General features: G+C 38.4%; 1 protein-coding gene across 1 annotated transcript in view; it reads right to left on the bottom strand.

Moving 5' to 3' along the window:
• Positions 1-18,144, bottom strand: part of ARHGAP28 (Rho GTPase activating protein 28) — a 134,959-nt gene that overhangs the window by 32,545 nt on the left and 84,270 nt on the right. The window contains 3 exon segments of the mRNA XM_006761825.2: positions 1,527-1,669; positions 2,366-2,450; positions 7,713-7,802. Coding sequence (XP_006761888.1) covers positions 1,527-1,669; positions 2,366-2,450; positions 7,713-7,802 — 318 coding nt within the window.

An 18,144-nucleotide genomic window follows, 5' to 3' on the forward strand; every position in this document is an offset into this window, starting at 1 on the left:
TTTCTCTCAGTCTTTTCCTCTCTCTTTCACTCTCTCTAAAAATCAATGGAAAAATAACCTCAGGTGAGGATAAAAAAAAGGACATACATGGTGAAAGACATTGTAGTCAGCTTTGAGGCTTTAAAACTTCATTCATTCATTCATTCATTCAATCACCAATTATTCATTGGAACTCCAAGTATTTAAAAGTTAAACAACAAAATATAGGATGTGTTTTGGGGCATAACTTGTGCTACTAAATGTTTAGTTATTTTATCTTCTTTCTGAGACCAAGGCCCCATATAACAACACATAACAACAACAATATAGACAACAACCACAATCATTTATTGAGCAATTACTGCATGTTAAACCCTATGCAAAGTTCCTCATGGGAGGGAGGCTGTTCTGTACCCTGGGTGTGCAAAACTTCAGAAGGAGACACACACTTGGATGAGGGGACTGGGGGCAAGCGTCCTCCCTTGGGCAGCTCTCTCTAAAGATTCTGAGGGACTCCCCAGGAAACCAGAGTCCCACTGGACTCCCTCTCTTGCTCTAGAATGCCCCCGTGCCCTTCACCACAGAGGCTGCTTAGAGACCAAGAGGGTTTTTGGAGTTTAACACACATAGGTTCAAATCCTGTTTCTGCGATCTACTGGGTATGGGCTACTTAGCTTCTTTGGGCCTGTTTCTCAGCTGAGAAATGGGACAATCACAGGGATGATTGCAGGTGAATACCTAGTGCAGTGTCAAGCCCATAGAAGGCACTCAGCGAGTCTTCAGTTCTTGCCCTGCTCCTTCTTCCTCTCCATCATGGGAGGCTTGTCTGGGAAAGATCCAGGCCTCCTGGGGCAGACCTCCTGTTTCTAGATGACTCCCTCCTTTAGCTCTGAAACTACCTGAGCCCTCCTCACCATGCTGCCTGCCCTGGTCAGCACAGAAATTCAGGGTTCCATATCATGAACTCTTCTCAAATGCATTTATTGAATAGCAAGCAGATCAGTGTAACATAGTTCCTGTATTGGGCTATCAGGATATAATATCCTAGACATAATGAGGCTTTCAGGATAATGAGGTATGGAGCACTTCTTGCTCATCCATAATAAAACTATAAATTCTTGACTTTGTTTTTTGATTAATTTTTAGTGTCTGTCCTATAAGCTTTCATTTCTTGTTGTTATGACTATGACTTTCTGCAATGCTCCCATGTGATATGTGGTTCTAGAGGCATAAGTAAGTATACTGTTAGAATCTGCATTAACCTATAAGTAAGGACACAAAGTGCATGAAAGCACACAGACAGGTGGAGATCCGATTTCATCTCTACAACGATATTCAAGGACACACACCCTCACAACTCTTCCTCACCCCAGGGCTGCCAGCAACAGCCAGGCAGGTTTCTCTACGCAGCAAATAACGCCCCGAGTTTATGATGCCTGGCCTCTCCCTATCTCTATGCACACCCAATGAAGTTTTTAAAAATTCTAGTTTGTGCCATGTAGAAGTCACAGGAGGCTAGTGGAATAATGATAAAAGCTTTTACTTACAGTAAAAACATAGTCTTCTTTCTTAAAATCTGACTTTTTACATTTATTTCTTTTTGGAGCTTCTGTAACCATTTCTGAGTAAGATACTTCAAAGGACAGCTCTTCAGCTTCAGGTGGAATGTTCTTTACCCGATAATCATCATCTAAGAAAAAATGATATAGAATATTTAATATGCCACTTAATCAATCAATACCACTTACTTTAAAATAAGCACAAACTATTTACAAGTTAATCCATAGCATGTTAGAATGTTTACGTTCAGGGAAAGGTGTCAGACCCAGTAACGTATCCTCAGACTTCCATATGAATAAATGTCTATTATCATCCTCTAAACAAATTTTCTATTTAATTGATGTTTTCAATTTTGGATTTTGTCTCATGAAAGGCCTTGCAGATAACTAGAGGAAGTCCAAACATGGCATATTTCTATATATTATTATGATATTAAAATTAAGTCCATCTAGACCTAATGTTGCTGCTATTGGGGAAGCATAATTACAGTGGCCTACTTCCGGCTTATTTGCAACTGTTAAGAGGTCCAGATTACTTGTGAAAGAGGCCCCAAAACAAAGACCCTACCCAAGCGAGTGGTTTCTAAATGATATGGTGGTAGCAAAGGAGGAAAAGATTCTGCTCCCAGTTTGGCTTTATTACTTTTGTCTGGTGGGACTGATAAGGGTGTTTGGAGGTGGAAGGGTTGCATGCTGGAATGACAGAATCAACATGGGGAGAATAACACCTACATTTCCCTTTAAGAAACTCACTGCTAACTCTATGGAGCACCAGCACAAAAATGAGAAGACATAGCTTAAGCTCAGCAGGAGGCTGTGTCACTCACCACTCATGGAATTCTGAACGGACTGTCCAGGGCTGGCCGATCCATTGGAATGAACTGGTATATCTGGAATAGTCTCGAGGATAGACTGGGAAACAAGGAAGATGAACACAGAGCATTTACCATCAATACAGTCTACCTACATTTCAATCTGATTTATGTTCTGTAGTGTAAGAGAATTAAAAGAAATTCTTGGGCCTGCTTCTAATTTCCTTTGTTTCTTCATTCAGTTCAGGCCTGTACAGCCCACACAATTACTCAAAAGAGAACTAGGCCAAGGTTAAAATAAGTGCAGCTTCTTAGCTCTTAAATATTTATTGCTCATATCTTTCCTAACACATAGATATTACATTCTTGATGTCACAGAGTTTGACAAATATAGTATTTTTAAAATTGATTTTAGAGAGAGGAAGGGAGAGAGAAAGAGAAACATCAATGTGATAGACAAACATCGATCAGTTGCCTCCCACACACATCCGACAACAGGATATTGAACCTGCAACCTATGTGCCCTGACTGGGAATTGAAACCAGTCACCTTTTGGTGTATGGGACAATGCCCCAATCAACTGAGCCACACTGGCCAGGACACAGTATTTATTATTCTCTTTTTTTGTTGTTATTAATCCTCACCAGAGGATATTTTTCCATTGATTTTTAGAGAAAGTGGAACCGAGGGGAGAAGGGAGGGGAGGAGGGAGGGAGGCTGGGAGAGAGAGAAAGAGAGAGAGAGAGAGAAAGAGAGAGAGAGAGAGAGAGAGAGAGAGAGAGAGAGAAAAAGAAAGAAAAAACATGAGAGAGAGATACATCGACTAGTTGCCTCTCACACATGCCCTGGCCGGGGTGAGGATTAAGCCTGCAACCCAGGTATGTGCCCTTAACCAGGAGTTTAACTTGAAACCCTTTGGTACATTGGGCCAACAATAACCATTGAGCAACATTTGTTATTCTTGATGTACTTGGTCATACATTTTGTTCATAAACTCTAATCATGACATAGCTAGGTGTTATTAAAAGTGATGCTAGAGCCAGACTGCTTGAATTTTAATTCTGGCTTTGCCACTTACTGTGTGACTTTAAGCAAGTTACTAGAACTCCCTATTGCTTAAGTCTCCTAATCTGTAAAATGAAGATGTTAGCAGAACATATTTCAAAGAGGTATTATGAATTGTAAAAGACTTATCCTATATAAAATTACATGAAACAGTATCTGGTAGATAGCACTATATAAGAGTTAGCTACTATTAATACATTAACATATTAATTCTTTCACTCTAAAATAGAGTGATAACTACCAAATATTGAAAAACATTAGAAATTCACAACCTATTTGTATCAAGATTAGCGTAGCTCTGGTAACAACAACAAAAAATTACACACACACACACATACACATGCACACATACTAACACCACATATTAGACTAGTGGTTAAAAATGCTAAAGTAGTAGCAAAGCATATTCTGTAGTAAAATAAAAGAATAATATGACACATAAGTAGGATTTATTTAAGCAACAAAATTACAGTTCATTAGAAAAACCTATCACTGTAATTTTCTGAATTGCTTAAGAAAAATAATATATTCATTTTAATAGATGATGAATAATCATTTTACAAATTCAACCTCCATTCCTGATAAAAAGCAAGATATCTAGAATAAGTATTCTAGTTAATGATGAAACTTAGTAGAATGTCACGAGAAAATAAAAACTTACCTAAAGATCTCCATAAATATTATTCAATGTTAAAGTGACTGTGGTCAGTCAGTCAGACAAGGAAAAGAAAAAATAAATTGGGTAAATAAAATTTTCAGTATTTCAGATGATATCTACGCAAATTATAAAATCAAATGAAAATTTATAAGCAAAAAAAAATTTCAGAAAGGAAGCTATACGAGACACTTTTGTAAAAGAACAAAATAAATAATTTCCTTATATGTCTGCAAAAACAAACTAGAAGATATCATAAAAACCCTACCATTTAAAATATGAAAGAAAACTATTAAATTCCTAGTAATTAAACAATGAAAAGATGTGTAAGAAAAAAATGTAAGATAGAAAATTTTGAAGTTTTTTTAAAGGACAGATAACATAAATAAATGGAAAGACACAATCATTGTTTCTCAATAAGAAACAATATTTTAAGATGTGAATTCTTTCCATGACATTAATCTTTAAATTCAATAAAATTCTCAGTCAAGTCCTAACAAGATTTCTTTTTTAATGGGAAGTAATAGTCTTATTCTAAGTTCATCTGAAAGAAAACATTTCTAAGAAGAGCAAAGAAAATTTTGATGGAGGATAATGAGGTTGAACATAGATTAAAAAAACTATAAAGTCATAGTAATCAAAATAAACACTGTATTTATAGATATTTCATGTATCATAAAGGTTCATTTCAGATGTGTAGAAAAAATGAAAGATTAAAAAAATACTGGTCAAGCTAAGGTTATCCCTTTGGAAAAGATAAAGTTAGGATACCTACTTTATACCATTCCATAACATAAATTTCAATGTGGCAAATTATTAGGAGTCTCTGTAGTCTTGTAGATGACAGTAAAATGTCCCAGGGAACTTATCTAGGCAGGTAAGATTTACCTTCACAGACATCATGCCAGGACCCTTGAAGCCCGTGCCACCACTTTACTGAATTACTGGAAATCCCACCATCTAAAAACGGGGGAGCCAAACTAGAGTGCCTGTAGCTCCCATAACCAAAAACAGGGGAAGCAAAATGTATTTACCTCTTGGTAAGATGTTCTAGAATGATTTCCAATACAGGTGCATTAAGAGTTAAGTTGGCCTCTGCGGGCTGCTCTAGCAAATACCCAATTGTTGGACATTTCTTAGTAAAGATATTTTGAGTAACAAACCAAAGTCAAAGTCAGTCATTTGGAGACTGGTGCCAAAGAGATTTTTTTTCTTAAACTTTTATTTATGTCATTATCAGCATGAAATCAGTTTTCAGAAAACAAAATGAAAATAAAACCAAAATCTAAGTCATCTATCCCAGGAAGCTCAATGATTCCAATAAAAATCATTTATTTCTTTTACACTCTCAAATATTCAAGAATCCTGTTTTCAGAAAATATGTACTCAGTAAGGATTTTTAAAATAGTGAATGAATGTATGAATGAATGAATGAATGAATGAAGCAACAATGATATGGAGAAGCTATCAGAAAAGAATAAAGAAATGAAAGAACATGACTAGCATCAGTCCGATTTCAAGTAAAATTTTGGTCATGGAACTGCCATGGAAAAGCCTCAGAAACAAGGCTTTTCCAACCAACTCTCTTAGCAACTCAATTGTGCAAACACCCCACTTCAATTTCTGCTTGTTGTGTGCCTGGAACCACAGGCAATGCTTTGTTGAGGCTCATACAAAACATCTTGGGTGGCAGAGTCAGCTAGGGAGGCAGAGAAGAATCCTGTTTTCAGAAAATATGTACTCAGTAAGGATTTTTAAAATAGTGAATGAATGTATGAATGAATGAATGAATGAATGAAGCAACCAATGATATGGAGAAGCTATCAGAAAGAATAAAGAAATGAAAGAACATGACTAGCATCAGTCCGATTTCAAGTAAAATTTTGGTCATGGAACTGCCATGGAAAAGCCTCAGAAACAAGGCTTTTCCAACCAACTCTCTTAGCAACTCAATTGTGCAAACACCCCACTTCAATTTCTGCTTGTTGTGTGCCTGGAACCACAGGCAATGCTTTGTTGAGGCTCATACAAAACATCTTGGGTGGCAGAGTCAGCTAGGGAGGCAAATGAGGGGTCAGACTATGCCAGGAGCTTTCATGTTAACTAGGTCGGGGGAAGAATGGTGAGCTTTAAGCAAGATGTGCAAGCTGTTGGAAAGGTAAATTTGAGGTGTATAAACAAACATCCAGGAGATGACTTAAGGAGATATTTCAGCAATAGAGAAAGATAATGATAAGTTTCTGAACTAAGGAAGTAGTTGTAGGAAAAGAGGGGAATAGAAATACTCTAGAACTACTTAAATGATAAAATCCACAGGTCTCGGTGATGGGCATGTAGAGGGGGAGAGGATAGGTGATTCTGAGACTAACATCTGGATCTTGGGCACCTGGGTATCACCAGCTGAGGCAGAGAATGAAGGATGGTGGGCAAGAACCTAAAGTAGGACTCCCCAGTCACAGGCGCACAGCACAACTGTATTAAGGCATAGTATACACAACTAGTTACTTCTGGTACTTACCAGAGTTTGTGAATGGCTTACTTTGTTTTAATAAGTATGGTGGACTGGAGTTCATTTTATGAGACATACTCATTTGCATTCCAACATGGTCTTAAATGGGAAAGTAAGGGCTGAATTTATAGCCAGTTGTTCAGACAGTATGGGTCATTCTTAGTCTATCTATGCCAACATGTAGTGTCACTGACAACTTACTCATTAGACAAAAGTCACTCACATTATTTTATGTTTCTTATGTGATCACTGTACAACGAAACAAAACAACTCCATAACCGAAGATCTAAAAACAACAGAAAAGCTAATTTTCATGGGGATAATACAATTATCTCCCTGAACAATGGGATATACTGGGAGTGTGTCATGCATGTGAATGTCAACCATACGGTGTCTCAAAATGGTCATCAGAGGAGAAACTATTGTCCTGCAGGGGCACCTGAATGTGCCTCCTCCGTCTGTCTGAAGTGCTATTTCTGTCCATCAACTTGCCATCAGAGAACCACTGCCTCCTCTAACAGGAACTCTCACTCCTTCTGGTCCATTGTATCACCCCCGCCAGAGCATCTGCACGGAGATACCAGTGAAGGGGGAGAGGGGGAATGATGAGAGTTTTAACAAAGAAAAGTACAGGTTCTGTTACTCAAGGCCAAGTGAGTGAGTGTGTATGGAGCAGAGGGTTTGCATGGGTGAGTCCTGAGAGCTAAGGCTGGAAAGGGAGGCAACAGTGGAAAAACTTCAACAAGGATAAGGAGTTTTACCTTATTCTGCAATTAAAGGGACTTCTGTATTAAGATGGCAGAATTAAGCTAGATCATGTGTGTGAATTCAGCTAAAAGGACCAAAGTTAATAAAATTCCTTCATGCTTGACAGATGTAAAGAATACCCTTTGGTTTCTGGCTGCAGTGGTATTAATTTATGAAGTCCTCTTTTAAACTGAAATATATTCACTCCTCAGTTTTGAGTCTCCTTCCTCCTAATTATTTCAAGGTTCCTGGGTCTACTGGCAGCTGTGGTGTTCTTGCAAACTTATTTACAGTTTTCCATATCTATTTTGAAGAAACTGCTTCTTTTTGCCTTGAACTGGCAATTTTGCCCTGACATGCAATTGTCTTGGCATGCGATGACTTACCACAGAGCCACTCCTGGGAAGTGCAAACTTCCCTTCTTCATCCTGGGACCCATCTGACAAGGTAGTACTGTTGAGAGAAGCAGCATCTGGCTAAATGGAGAAACGAAAGTGCATTCTTATTCGGGCAAGTACTTTCTAATGTGTCTGTGCATTCCACTATGTACAAGGCTGGATATGTGTGGCAATCTATGAAGTTACAACTGCCTGAGCCCAAACAATTGCATCCAGCCCTTCAGCGTTCATTACTGCAGCCACCTAAACACACTCCGACACTGGCCTCTGTGGCAAACACTTCTGTTGCCTACCACAAGCTCTATTTTCCTTAGCAATATCTTGGTTTTGTTCCAGGGATTCGAGTATTAAACTACAGACCTTGATCACCAGGTTCTTTTACAGCTAAGAGCAATCATGTGACAAGTGTGGCCAATGAGGTGAAAGGGCAATTTACCAAGAGTGCTTCCAGAAAAGCTAGGGCTTTCCTGAACAAAAGACCAAGGTCAGCTTGTGAACGCTCATGACAGCACATGGATGAAAGCCTGGAACTGCCAAGCATCTTGTATGAGTAAGGACAATGGCCACAGGGAAGAATGCCAGAAGGTCACCTGAGGTTGGTCTCTGCTAAGGGGCATCATGTAGCTTCTGTCACACTTGGCCCACGTCCCTTTGTGTGAGGCAAAACAACTCTTCATTTTCTATTACATGCAGCCAAACACAAACTTAACTCATCTCATTTTTTTAACAGACTCTAAAACAACCTTTTTCAGAGATTAAAATTCAGTAGCAATAGTATCAAGTTGTTTTTAATTTATAAAGCTGGGACAAAGAAATTTTTGCTTCAGTGTACAGTGGCTTCACTGAAATTTAAGACCTGAATATTCTTTCCTATTACAAAGTTGGATATACATTATACTTATGAAACATATAGTTTTGTCTTTTTAAAAAACTGTCAGTCATCTTGCCTGACTGTATTTTCTAAATTTTCTATAGAAGGTATGCATTATTTTGCAAAATGAACAAGACACTTGTTAAAAAAACAAAACACATAAAGCATAAGACTAAAGAAATTCAAGTCAAGATGGTGACTTGACAATCACTATATCCCCTCCCACCTCAAGTCACTAAAAATGATAGAAAACTATATATTTATGCTTAAATCCTCACCCAAGGATATGTTTTCATTGATTTTAGAAAGAAAAGAAGGGAGAGGGAGAGAGAAACATTGATGTGAGAGAGAAACATCAATTGGTTGCCTCTCACACACACTCTGACCATGGATAGAACCTGCAATCTGAGTATGTGCCCTGACAGAGAATCTAACCTGCACCCTTTGGTACATGGGATGATGCTCCAACCAACCAAGCCACACTGGCCAGAGCAAAAACATATATTTTTTTAAAGGAACAGATATTTAATAGCACTTTAAACCAGTAAAGAATTCTGTAGGATATCAACTGATAGAAATTTTTAGATAAAAATAAATTGGAAAAAAAGAGAAAATGGGCCGGGCCAGCATGGCTCAGTGGTTGGGTGTCAACCTATGAACCAGGTCACCAGTTCGATTCCTGGTCAGGGCACATGCCCAGGTTGCAGGCTTGATCCCCAGTAGGGGGGCATGCAGGAGGCAGCTGATCAGTGATTCTCTCTCATTATTGATGTTTCTCTCTCTCTCCTTCTCCCTTCCTACACTAATCAATCATAAACCAATTAACTCGCAGAGAACGGTAGGGGCCTGGAGAGCTGTAATTCCACCTGAAAGTGTGCTGGTATCTTATGCCTTGGAGAACCCTTTCCACCCTATGTTTTCATGGATGATGTATTTGGTGGATCATCTCACTTTCTTGCAGTGACAGGGTTCTGATACACAGGGCTATGGGGGAGGGACTGGGAGCTGAACAGGAGAAAACAACCAGGATCCATAGTCTTGATCAGAAGTTCTCACTGCCCTGGAGGCCAATCCTAAAACCTGAGGATACTTGCTGCCATCTGAGGAGACATGTACACGACCCTGACCAGACGGTATCCACACGCAGGCAGACATTTCACTGTTTGCACCACTTATTGCCTAACATTCCAGAACCTAACATGTTCTCTACACAGATGTTTACATTTGGAACATAACTAGAGAAAACTAAATATTTATATCTAGTTGATACTGAAATGCTGAGAAAAATATTTACATGGCAGTCTGTTATTTTTCTTTATGAGCTCAAGCACAAGGACCAAAGTTTAGTTGAGAACATCCTCCACTTAGGATACACATAAAAAAACCACCTAGTATTTGTTGTTTAAAAAACGATAGAATTTAGTTATTTTTTATTTATTAAATTAGTCCTTGTTGATTTTAAGAGCTATGAGTGATGGGGCTGTGGGTATTAGTGTTTGCCAAAAATATGAATTATGTTGCACCTTTACCCAAGAGAAATGAGAATATACAAACCTTCATATTACATGAATATTCATGGAAGCATTACTCATAATAGCTTAAACCTGGAAACAACCCAAATGTCCATCAACAGGTAGTATATTTATGCATTAAATATTATTAGTAATAATAATAATACCAAACTTCTAATACAAGCAACAAATGGATGAATCTGAAAATTATTCTGAGTAAAAGAATCCAGATGCAAAAGTGTCTATTATGATAATAATTCCATTTATATGAAAGGTGAGACCAACTTAAGGTATCAGAAATCATAACCAGCTCGCCTCTACAGGAGTGGGAAGACAATAGGCTGGAAAGGGTCTGAGGGAAATTTCTGGAGGATAGAAATGTTCAATATTTTGGCTGATTGTGGTTGCTTGGGTGCAAACAATTGTTAAAACAACTTCATTATATACCTAAAGTGTATGCAGTTATTGTTTGTGAATTATACCTCAATAAAAAGAACACATCAGAATAATTTGATTCCTTACAATAACTGAATTCACGGTGATTTATGGATCACTGCTATGAGTTAAGAACCCATGCCTACCTATATTAATGAGTATATCAGAGAGAAAAAAGTTGTTCTTGGGAAATAAGAATAATCTTGCTAAAATTTATAAAAAGTTTGAGACCAGCTAAAAATAATACAATAACAACCAAGAAAAATATTACTAATTTGAATATAAAGAAGAAATCTAGAACACAAAGCAAATAAACTAACATGATAAAAAATTGTGAGATATTGAAATCTAATTCAAGCAAAGTAACAACCATTTAATCTGTGTTCTAGAGGGGTGGGGCACAGAAAATGGGGGGAAAATGAAGACATAACAGAACACAATGTCCAAAAACTGAAGAGACAAAACGGTTCTCAGATGGAAAGGAAACACCGATTTGTGTTTGAAATGAATGAAATAAAGGGCAGATCCTTGGGAAACTTCAGAACTACAGATTTCTTATTTTGTAAGGAAAATGAACTTCTAATTTTAGGTATAAGTCATGCAACTTAGTGATAAAATTATGCTGCTTTAATATCAGACATCATGACTATATTTGCAATGATTTATAAATGAATAGCAAGAATAGGCAGTTTTTTCATTTATAAGATTGAAAATGCATTAGATTATCTCACAAGCACATATGACCTAAACAAATATTTCATCGTCAGTCACAGACACTGGAAATGCTCTGGTTTTCATTAAGCAGGAAGCGTATGTGGAGCCTATTCTGACAGTCATGGGCTGCTTTGTAGGTCTCTTGCTTATGCTCTAAGATTTTTAACAGCATTTGCAATACAATGGCATTCCCCGAAATAATATGAAAATATTCTATTCCCTGACTAAAGCCAACTTTTGCAAAATTAAATATAAAAGATATTAATAAAACCATGAAGTTTTACATGAGACCTTAGAAACTTTTATGTTTCATCTTGCTTCTCTGTATTTTCTTTCTACAAGAGTATATGTATTGCATTAATAACAAAAACACATACCTATATTGAAGTGGGAACAATGCTAAGGAGGCACTACAAGAAAACTTAGGTGAGGATGGAGGACTGAGGGCGCACCACTCCCAATCACTCAAAATCAGAGAGAGTGGAAAGTAAAAAGTAAGTAATGTATTACATAACTGTACAGAAATTCTCAGATTAACAACAGCATAAGACAACCTTGCTGGCAAGGAAAGAACATATCCACAAAAAGCAAATAGACAAACAAACAACAAAGCTCAGAGTGAAAATTTTAAAGGGCAGTAAGGGGCCCCAGGGTAATGGCCAGGATAACTTACTGTAAAGTGTTTTCTGAACAGAGGGGCCAGCCTCACCTCCCAGCAGCCCCTTTGTACTGAACAGCAGGCAGCAGCTATGTATGAACCCAAGGAAGACACCCTGAATGAAGTGAGCCACCTGCCTTGGTAAGATGTCCAGTGCTGGGACCAAAGAAGACTTTCATTTAATCAGGTCACTCGGAACCTCCACAAAAGACATGGATGGGAAAATAAAAGGAAAACATCAGCTTTGTCTAGGAGAGAAAATGAAGTCATTCACTGTTCTCCCTTTGGCACTAAAGATGTATGTTTGTGTGTGTGTGCGAGAGAGGTGTATATATGTGTATGTGTGTATGCAGTATGTGTCTGTGTGTACTAATGCATGTGTGCTGTTAAGTTCACTTCCATCATGCACAGTTCTCACACTTGATTGACTTATACAGGACCCAAAGTTTTCCCTATTATTCAAAAAAGAGTTAATTGGGAAAATAGCTATACAATGACAGGAAATCATATAGCAGTGACATACCCTAACTCATTAATTAATCAACCCAGTTCATTAATAAATATAAACTAATCACCAAAGGTCACCAGTCATTGGAGAAAATCAACATTAAAAAGTCGGCCATGGAGAAAATTAATATCCTGAAAAGACATATAGTGATAAACACTCTGGGAGAAAGAGATAATGGAGAGAAGAGAAGGCAGCTTATAATGATTTAAAAATTTCAGAGAGATTTGAGAGGCTATTGTATCCATAAATCAGGAATTAACTATAATAATAAAGGGGAAATCAGTAAAAAATGAAGAGTTCTTTTGAATTAACAAATAATTCAATTTAAAAATTAATAGCAGTTAAATTATAACCACTCAGGACAAATATTAGAATTAGGGATCTACAGAATGATGTAGACAAAATCTTTGTTGTTAGCATACAAAACAAACAGGAAAAAAAGACATGTAAAATGTAAAAGAAATCTTAAGAGATATGAGTTTAATGCAAGCAATGAAATGAAAAATAGAGAAAATGAGAAAAATAAAATAGAAAAATGATGGGAATAGAATGTTCAGAACTGAAAGGAACATTTTTCAGAAACAAAAAAAGCTGAGTACTGATAAGAATGAAAAAAAAATTATTTCATATTCTGATGACAGTCCAAGTCTCTAACAAAAATGATAAACCTAAAAAACTTCCAGAAATATGAAAATGAAAGCAGGATATAAACACTGGAATAAGATTTAGAGAGGCATCAGACTTCTCAACAGTAACATTATATGTAAAAGAAAATAGATTAATATTTACAAATATCTTAAAGAAACTGATTTAAGTCCTAGCATTTTGATACTCATCAAGTTAGGATTTAAGCTTTGTAGATATGAAATTTTAGTATCCAGAGATATTTCTTGCCAGATATGTTGAAAGAATAAAAGGTGCAATCTGGAGGAAATAGTGACAGAGTAAGTGAATGCTGCACGGACATGCTCGCAGAAACAAACTGGAATTACAACTAAAATACAGAAAAACTTCCAGAATAATCAACAGAAGACTCTCAGGAGAGAGCCCTGATACCTGAGACCTAAAGTAGAACCCGCATAGATACAGCAACTGAAGTTCCAGAGAAATATCTCAGCTGTGGGGGGTTGCCACTGAGAACTCTGGGATCTAATCCCCAAGTTTGACCCCCCAGCAGAGAGGACCACAACTGAGAAGGGTACCCACATAACATCTGGCTATGAAAAGCAGCAGGGTTGCTGTCTGCCAGGGAGTCACAACTGAACATTCAGATACCCTCTTAAAGGGCCAACACACAAAATTCCCTGTGGAGCCGCCCACCTTCTGCTCTGAAGAGGAGGGCAGAGTGGACTGAAGCCAGGATTGGGGACTTGGGGTTAGAGCTCAGAAGGCAGACACCCCCAGTTTCCTAGGCTGAGTCATTCCCACATGCAGCAAAGGAGGACATATTTCCCACAAAGACATTTGTCTTGCCTTGGGGGAAGACAGTTGACCACCCTATTGGAAAAAATCTTGCCCTGAGGCCACTTAAGGGACTAAAAATAACAATTAGCCTCAAGCAGAAGCAACTGCCCTACCCTGTTGAAAAAACTCTGACACACGTGAGGATGATGGCCTGGGGGGCAATTCAAGTGGAATGCTATAGGCAGAGGTGGTCTCTGGAGGCTTTGACTCTTTGCCTGATCTAATTAGTCAGAGAGAGCCTTTAACACTGTCCTGCACTAGAGATTAAGAGGCATAGAGGATCTACCTAAAACACAGTCACAAACTCAAAGACAGCCAAAATGAGGAGACAAAGAAACCATCCCCAAATGAAAGAACTAGAGAATTCTCCAGAAGAAGAGATAAATGAAGCAGAGATAAAAAAATTTATCTGTAACAGAGTTCAGAGTAATGATGGTAAAGATGCTCAATAGAATGAAAAATGATATAGTAACAAAAGAACAGTCTGAGATAAAGAATGACATAACACAAATAAAGAACACATTGGAAGGAATACACAGCAGATTAGGGGAAGTGGAGGAACAAATCAGCAAATTAGAAGATAGGGTTGAAAAAAATCACTCAATCAGAGAATCCAAAAGAAAAAAAACAATTAAAAAACAGGAGGACAGCTTAAGGGAGCTATGGGACAATGTGAAACGTAACAATATTCGAATAGCAGGTGGGCCAGAAGAGGCAGAAAGGGAGAAAAGGATAGAGAATGTGTTTGAAGAAATAATGGCAGAAAACTTCCCTAACCTGGTAAAGGAAAAAGTCACACAAGTTCAGGAGGCACAGAGAACCCCAAGCAAGAAGAACCCAAACAGGCCCATGCCCAGACACATCATAATTAAAATGCCAAAAGTTAAAGACAATGAAAGAATCTTAAAGGTATCAAGAGAAAAGCAAACTGTTATGTACAAAGGAGTTCCCATAAGGCTGACAACTGATAATAAAGAGCTTCCCAGACACACACACACACACACACACACACACACACACACACACACAAGGCTAAAGGAGTACATCACCACCAAGAAAGCATTTACAAGAAATGCTAAAGAGACTGCTATAATGAAAAGAAGAAACAGAGAGAGAAACCTAGCCATACAGAATTAAAATGGCAATAAATAAGGACCTATCAATAATAAACCTAAATGTAAACAGATTAAATGCTCCAATCAAAAGGCATAGGGTAGCTGAATGGATAAAAAAACATGACCCAACTATATGCTGTCTACAAGAGACCCACCTCAGAACAAAAGACACATATAGGATGAGAATGAAGAGATGGAAAAAATTTGTTCCATGCAAATGGAAAAGAAAAAAAAGCTGGAGTAGCAATACTCATATTGGACAAAATAGACTTTAAAATTAAGGCCATCACAAGAGACAACAAGGGTCACTACATAATACTAAAGAGATCGATCCAACAAGAAGATATAACCCTGGTAAACATATATGCACCCAATATAGGAGCACCTAAATATATAAAATATATAAATATATATAGAAGGCTTTAATGGAGAGATGGACAACAATACAGTCATTGTAGGGGACTTTAACACCCGCTTTACTGGCTAGATCTTCCAGACAAAAACTTAACAAGGAAACAGTGACCCTAAAGGACACACTGGATCAGATGGATTTAATTGACATTTATAGAACATTTCACCCCAAAGCAGCAGAATACGCATTCTTCTCAAGTGCATAGGACCATTTACAAAGATAGACCACATGTTAGGACAGAGATTAACTCCGTACTTTTGTGCTCTTACTAGCTGTCTCTGGTTATTCTTGCTGCAATATCTGTAACTGCATTATCATTCAATAAATTCTTATTTCGAAAAAAAAGGTACAATCTGCTAAGAAGATGTAACATTTTGTAATATATGTGATTATGCAAATTAACACTTCTACTATTCTCTGTAGTCATTCTGTGATGCTATCTCTCCTCCTCCTGTGAGAAAGACTGACCCTTTACAACAGGAGTTTGAACTGCTCGGTTCACTTATATCTTCAAGGGTCAGTTGTACTTGCTTTGTCATTCTATAAACTTGTGAGCAGTTCGGGGTGTGGCTGGAGTGAAATCTAAATGTTCTCTTCCATTTCAGTGAGAAGTTTCTTCATGTGTTTGGCACTACATCGGCCCCTTGATTAACCTTTAAAAGGGGATAAAATCTTTAAGAAATTGAAATAAAAGTGATAAAATAAAAGTGATGAAAATGAAAAGAAATAAAATAAATCCACACTACTTATGAGAGTCCATGGCTCGGTGTGGGGGTGTCAGTGCATCGTAAGGCCTAACACAAGGACCACTGTTAAGTGTTGACTTGACCACTGGAAAACTCAGGGAGGCCATAAGTGGCCTAACCACAACTTCCCCTCCCATTCTGCTCCCCCAGATAAGGCACCCCAGCCAGACAAAGACCCTTATCCAGGTTACCAGACATAGTTCCTCGTTATCCCTGAGTCGGGGGTTTCAGTTCCTTGCCAGCTGTAAAATTATACAAACAAGCCAATCACATCCTCCCATGGGAACCAGGCATCACCTCACTCTCGTTACTACTAAGCCTGCCTCCTGCAGCCCTTCTTGTTCACTCTGCTCCAGGTGCTCCACGTGTGGCTGTGGGTGGTGTGTGGTGTCCTCCTCCCCCGGGCTGTGAGACTAGGTGACTAATAAGATGCTGTCCATCTTATCTGTCCAGTGTCAGGTGTCATGTGTTCAACCACCTCTATTAGCCTATTATCAGGGCAGGAACCCCTCCCTCACCTATGAGGTGCAGAGGAGACAATCAAAAATGTAGGGAGAGTTAGGGGTAAAGTCTCCTAGAAACCTGTTATTTGGAAACACATCAGTGTCTACCCTGCTCCTCCTCTGGCAGAGGGGAGAGGCAGCGGCTGCTGTGAAGGAAAATGGGGCAGTCAGAGAAGAACAAATAACCCTGAGGCAGGTTCCTGGTTGGAAGTGAGGTATCCGGGACTCCTTGCACTATGGGCACAGCATGAAACCAGAGGACACCTTCTTCCAGCCCAACAGAAAACGGAAAACCTCTGACTGGAAAGAGTTAGCACTCTCATGAGAAATACAGTAAGAAAAAAAATCAGAGACAACTTCTACAAAAAAGGATTGTTCACAGCTGCAATCACCCAGACTCCACCTCCAGACCCTGGCTTACTCTCAGTCACAGAGGGCAGCCAGAACACAAACTGGCCACATGCAAACCCTACAGCAGAATTTCAGAAGGGACCAGGAGTAACCATGAGTGAGTGCCCCGTGCAAAATATGCAGAAGATGAAAATAAACTGTAGAGACTAAGCATCATTATTGTCATTTTCATCAGATCAGAGGTGGTATAGGGATTATTCAAAGAATAGTAAAGAATCCCCCTTCTTCTGCTAGGAAGGGAGAAAAGCAGAACTAGTGAGAAGAAATCATATTGAAGTAGAAGAGGTAAGTCTCCCACTGCAAATTTTCTGCAGCCATGAGTCCAAGTGGAGAAAGATATCAGTAAACCCATGACCTCCCACTTTTCCTACTCGGGGCCCACCGCTTCAATAAGAGGACCAGCTTCATGCCAAGTGGTACAGATCATGGCATGGATTCACCTCACAAAAATAAAGCCTTCTACTGAGATAGCTTTCTGACAGTAAACTCAGGTGAGCTCTCTTTGAAACTCTACTAATATGAATAAGGAGTGCTCTAATGAAATATCTCCCGCCCTGTGACACAATGACAACTATCTACCTCCTGTGCCAGAGAGTGCACCTTGTACCTTTCCCCACTTACTACAATATGTTTAAGATGCTATTGTGCTAGTCCCATCCCCCCATACCAAATATTTACATTTAGAAAATAACTGAAATGTCAAAATATGTCTTACGGTGAGAATTACCAATTAATATTGAAAGCTACATGGAGGGTAGTGCAAGATTTCCCATTGTGCGCGCAGCAAAGAAAACAAAATTTTAGCTGATGACCTACTCCCCATTTTGCTTTATGGCTGTGGCTGTAGCTGCAGCTGTTTTTGATGTTGTAGGTGCAGGTAGGCCATATAGTATTTGTGGTTTTAACTCAGGGGTGGGCAAACTTTTTGACTCGAGGGCCACAATGGGTTCTTAAACTGGACCTGAGGGCCAGAACAAAAGCATGGATGGAGTGTTTGTGTGAACTAATATAAATTCAAAGTAAACATCATTACATAAAAGGGTATGGTCTCTTTTTTTTTTTTAGTTTTATT

The sequence above is a fragment of the Myotis davidii genome, unplaced genomic scaffold (genome assembly GCF_000327345.1).
Source record: "Myotis davidii unplaced genomic scaffold, ASM32734v1 scaffold96, whole genome shotgun sequence".
NCBI classification, from domain to species: domain Eukaryota; kingdom Metazoa; phylum Chordata; class Mammalia; order Chiroptera; family Vespertilionidae; genus Myotis; species Myotis davidii.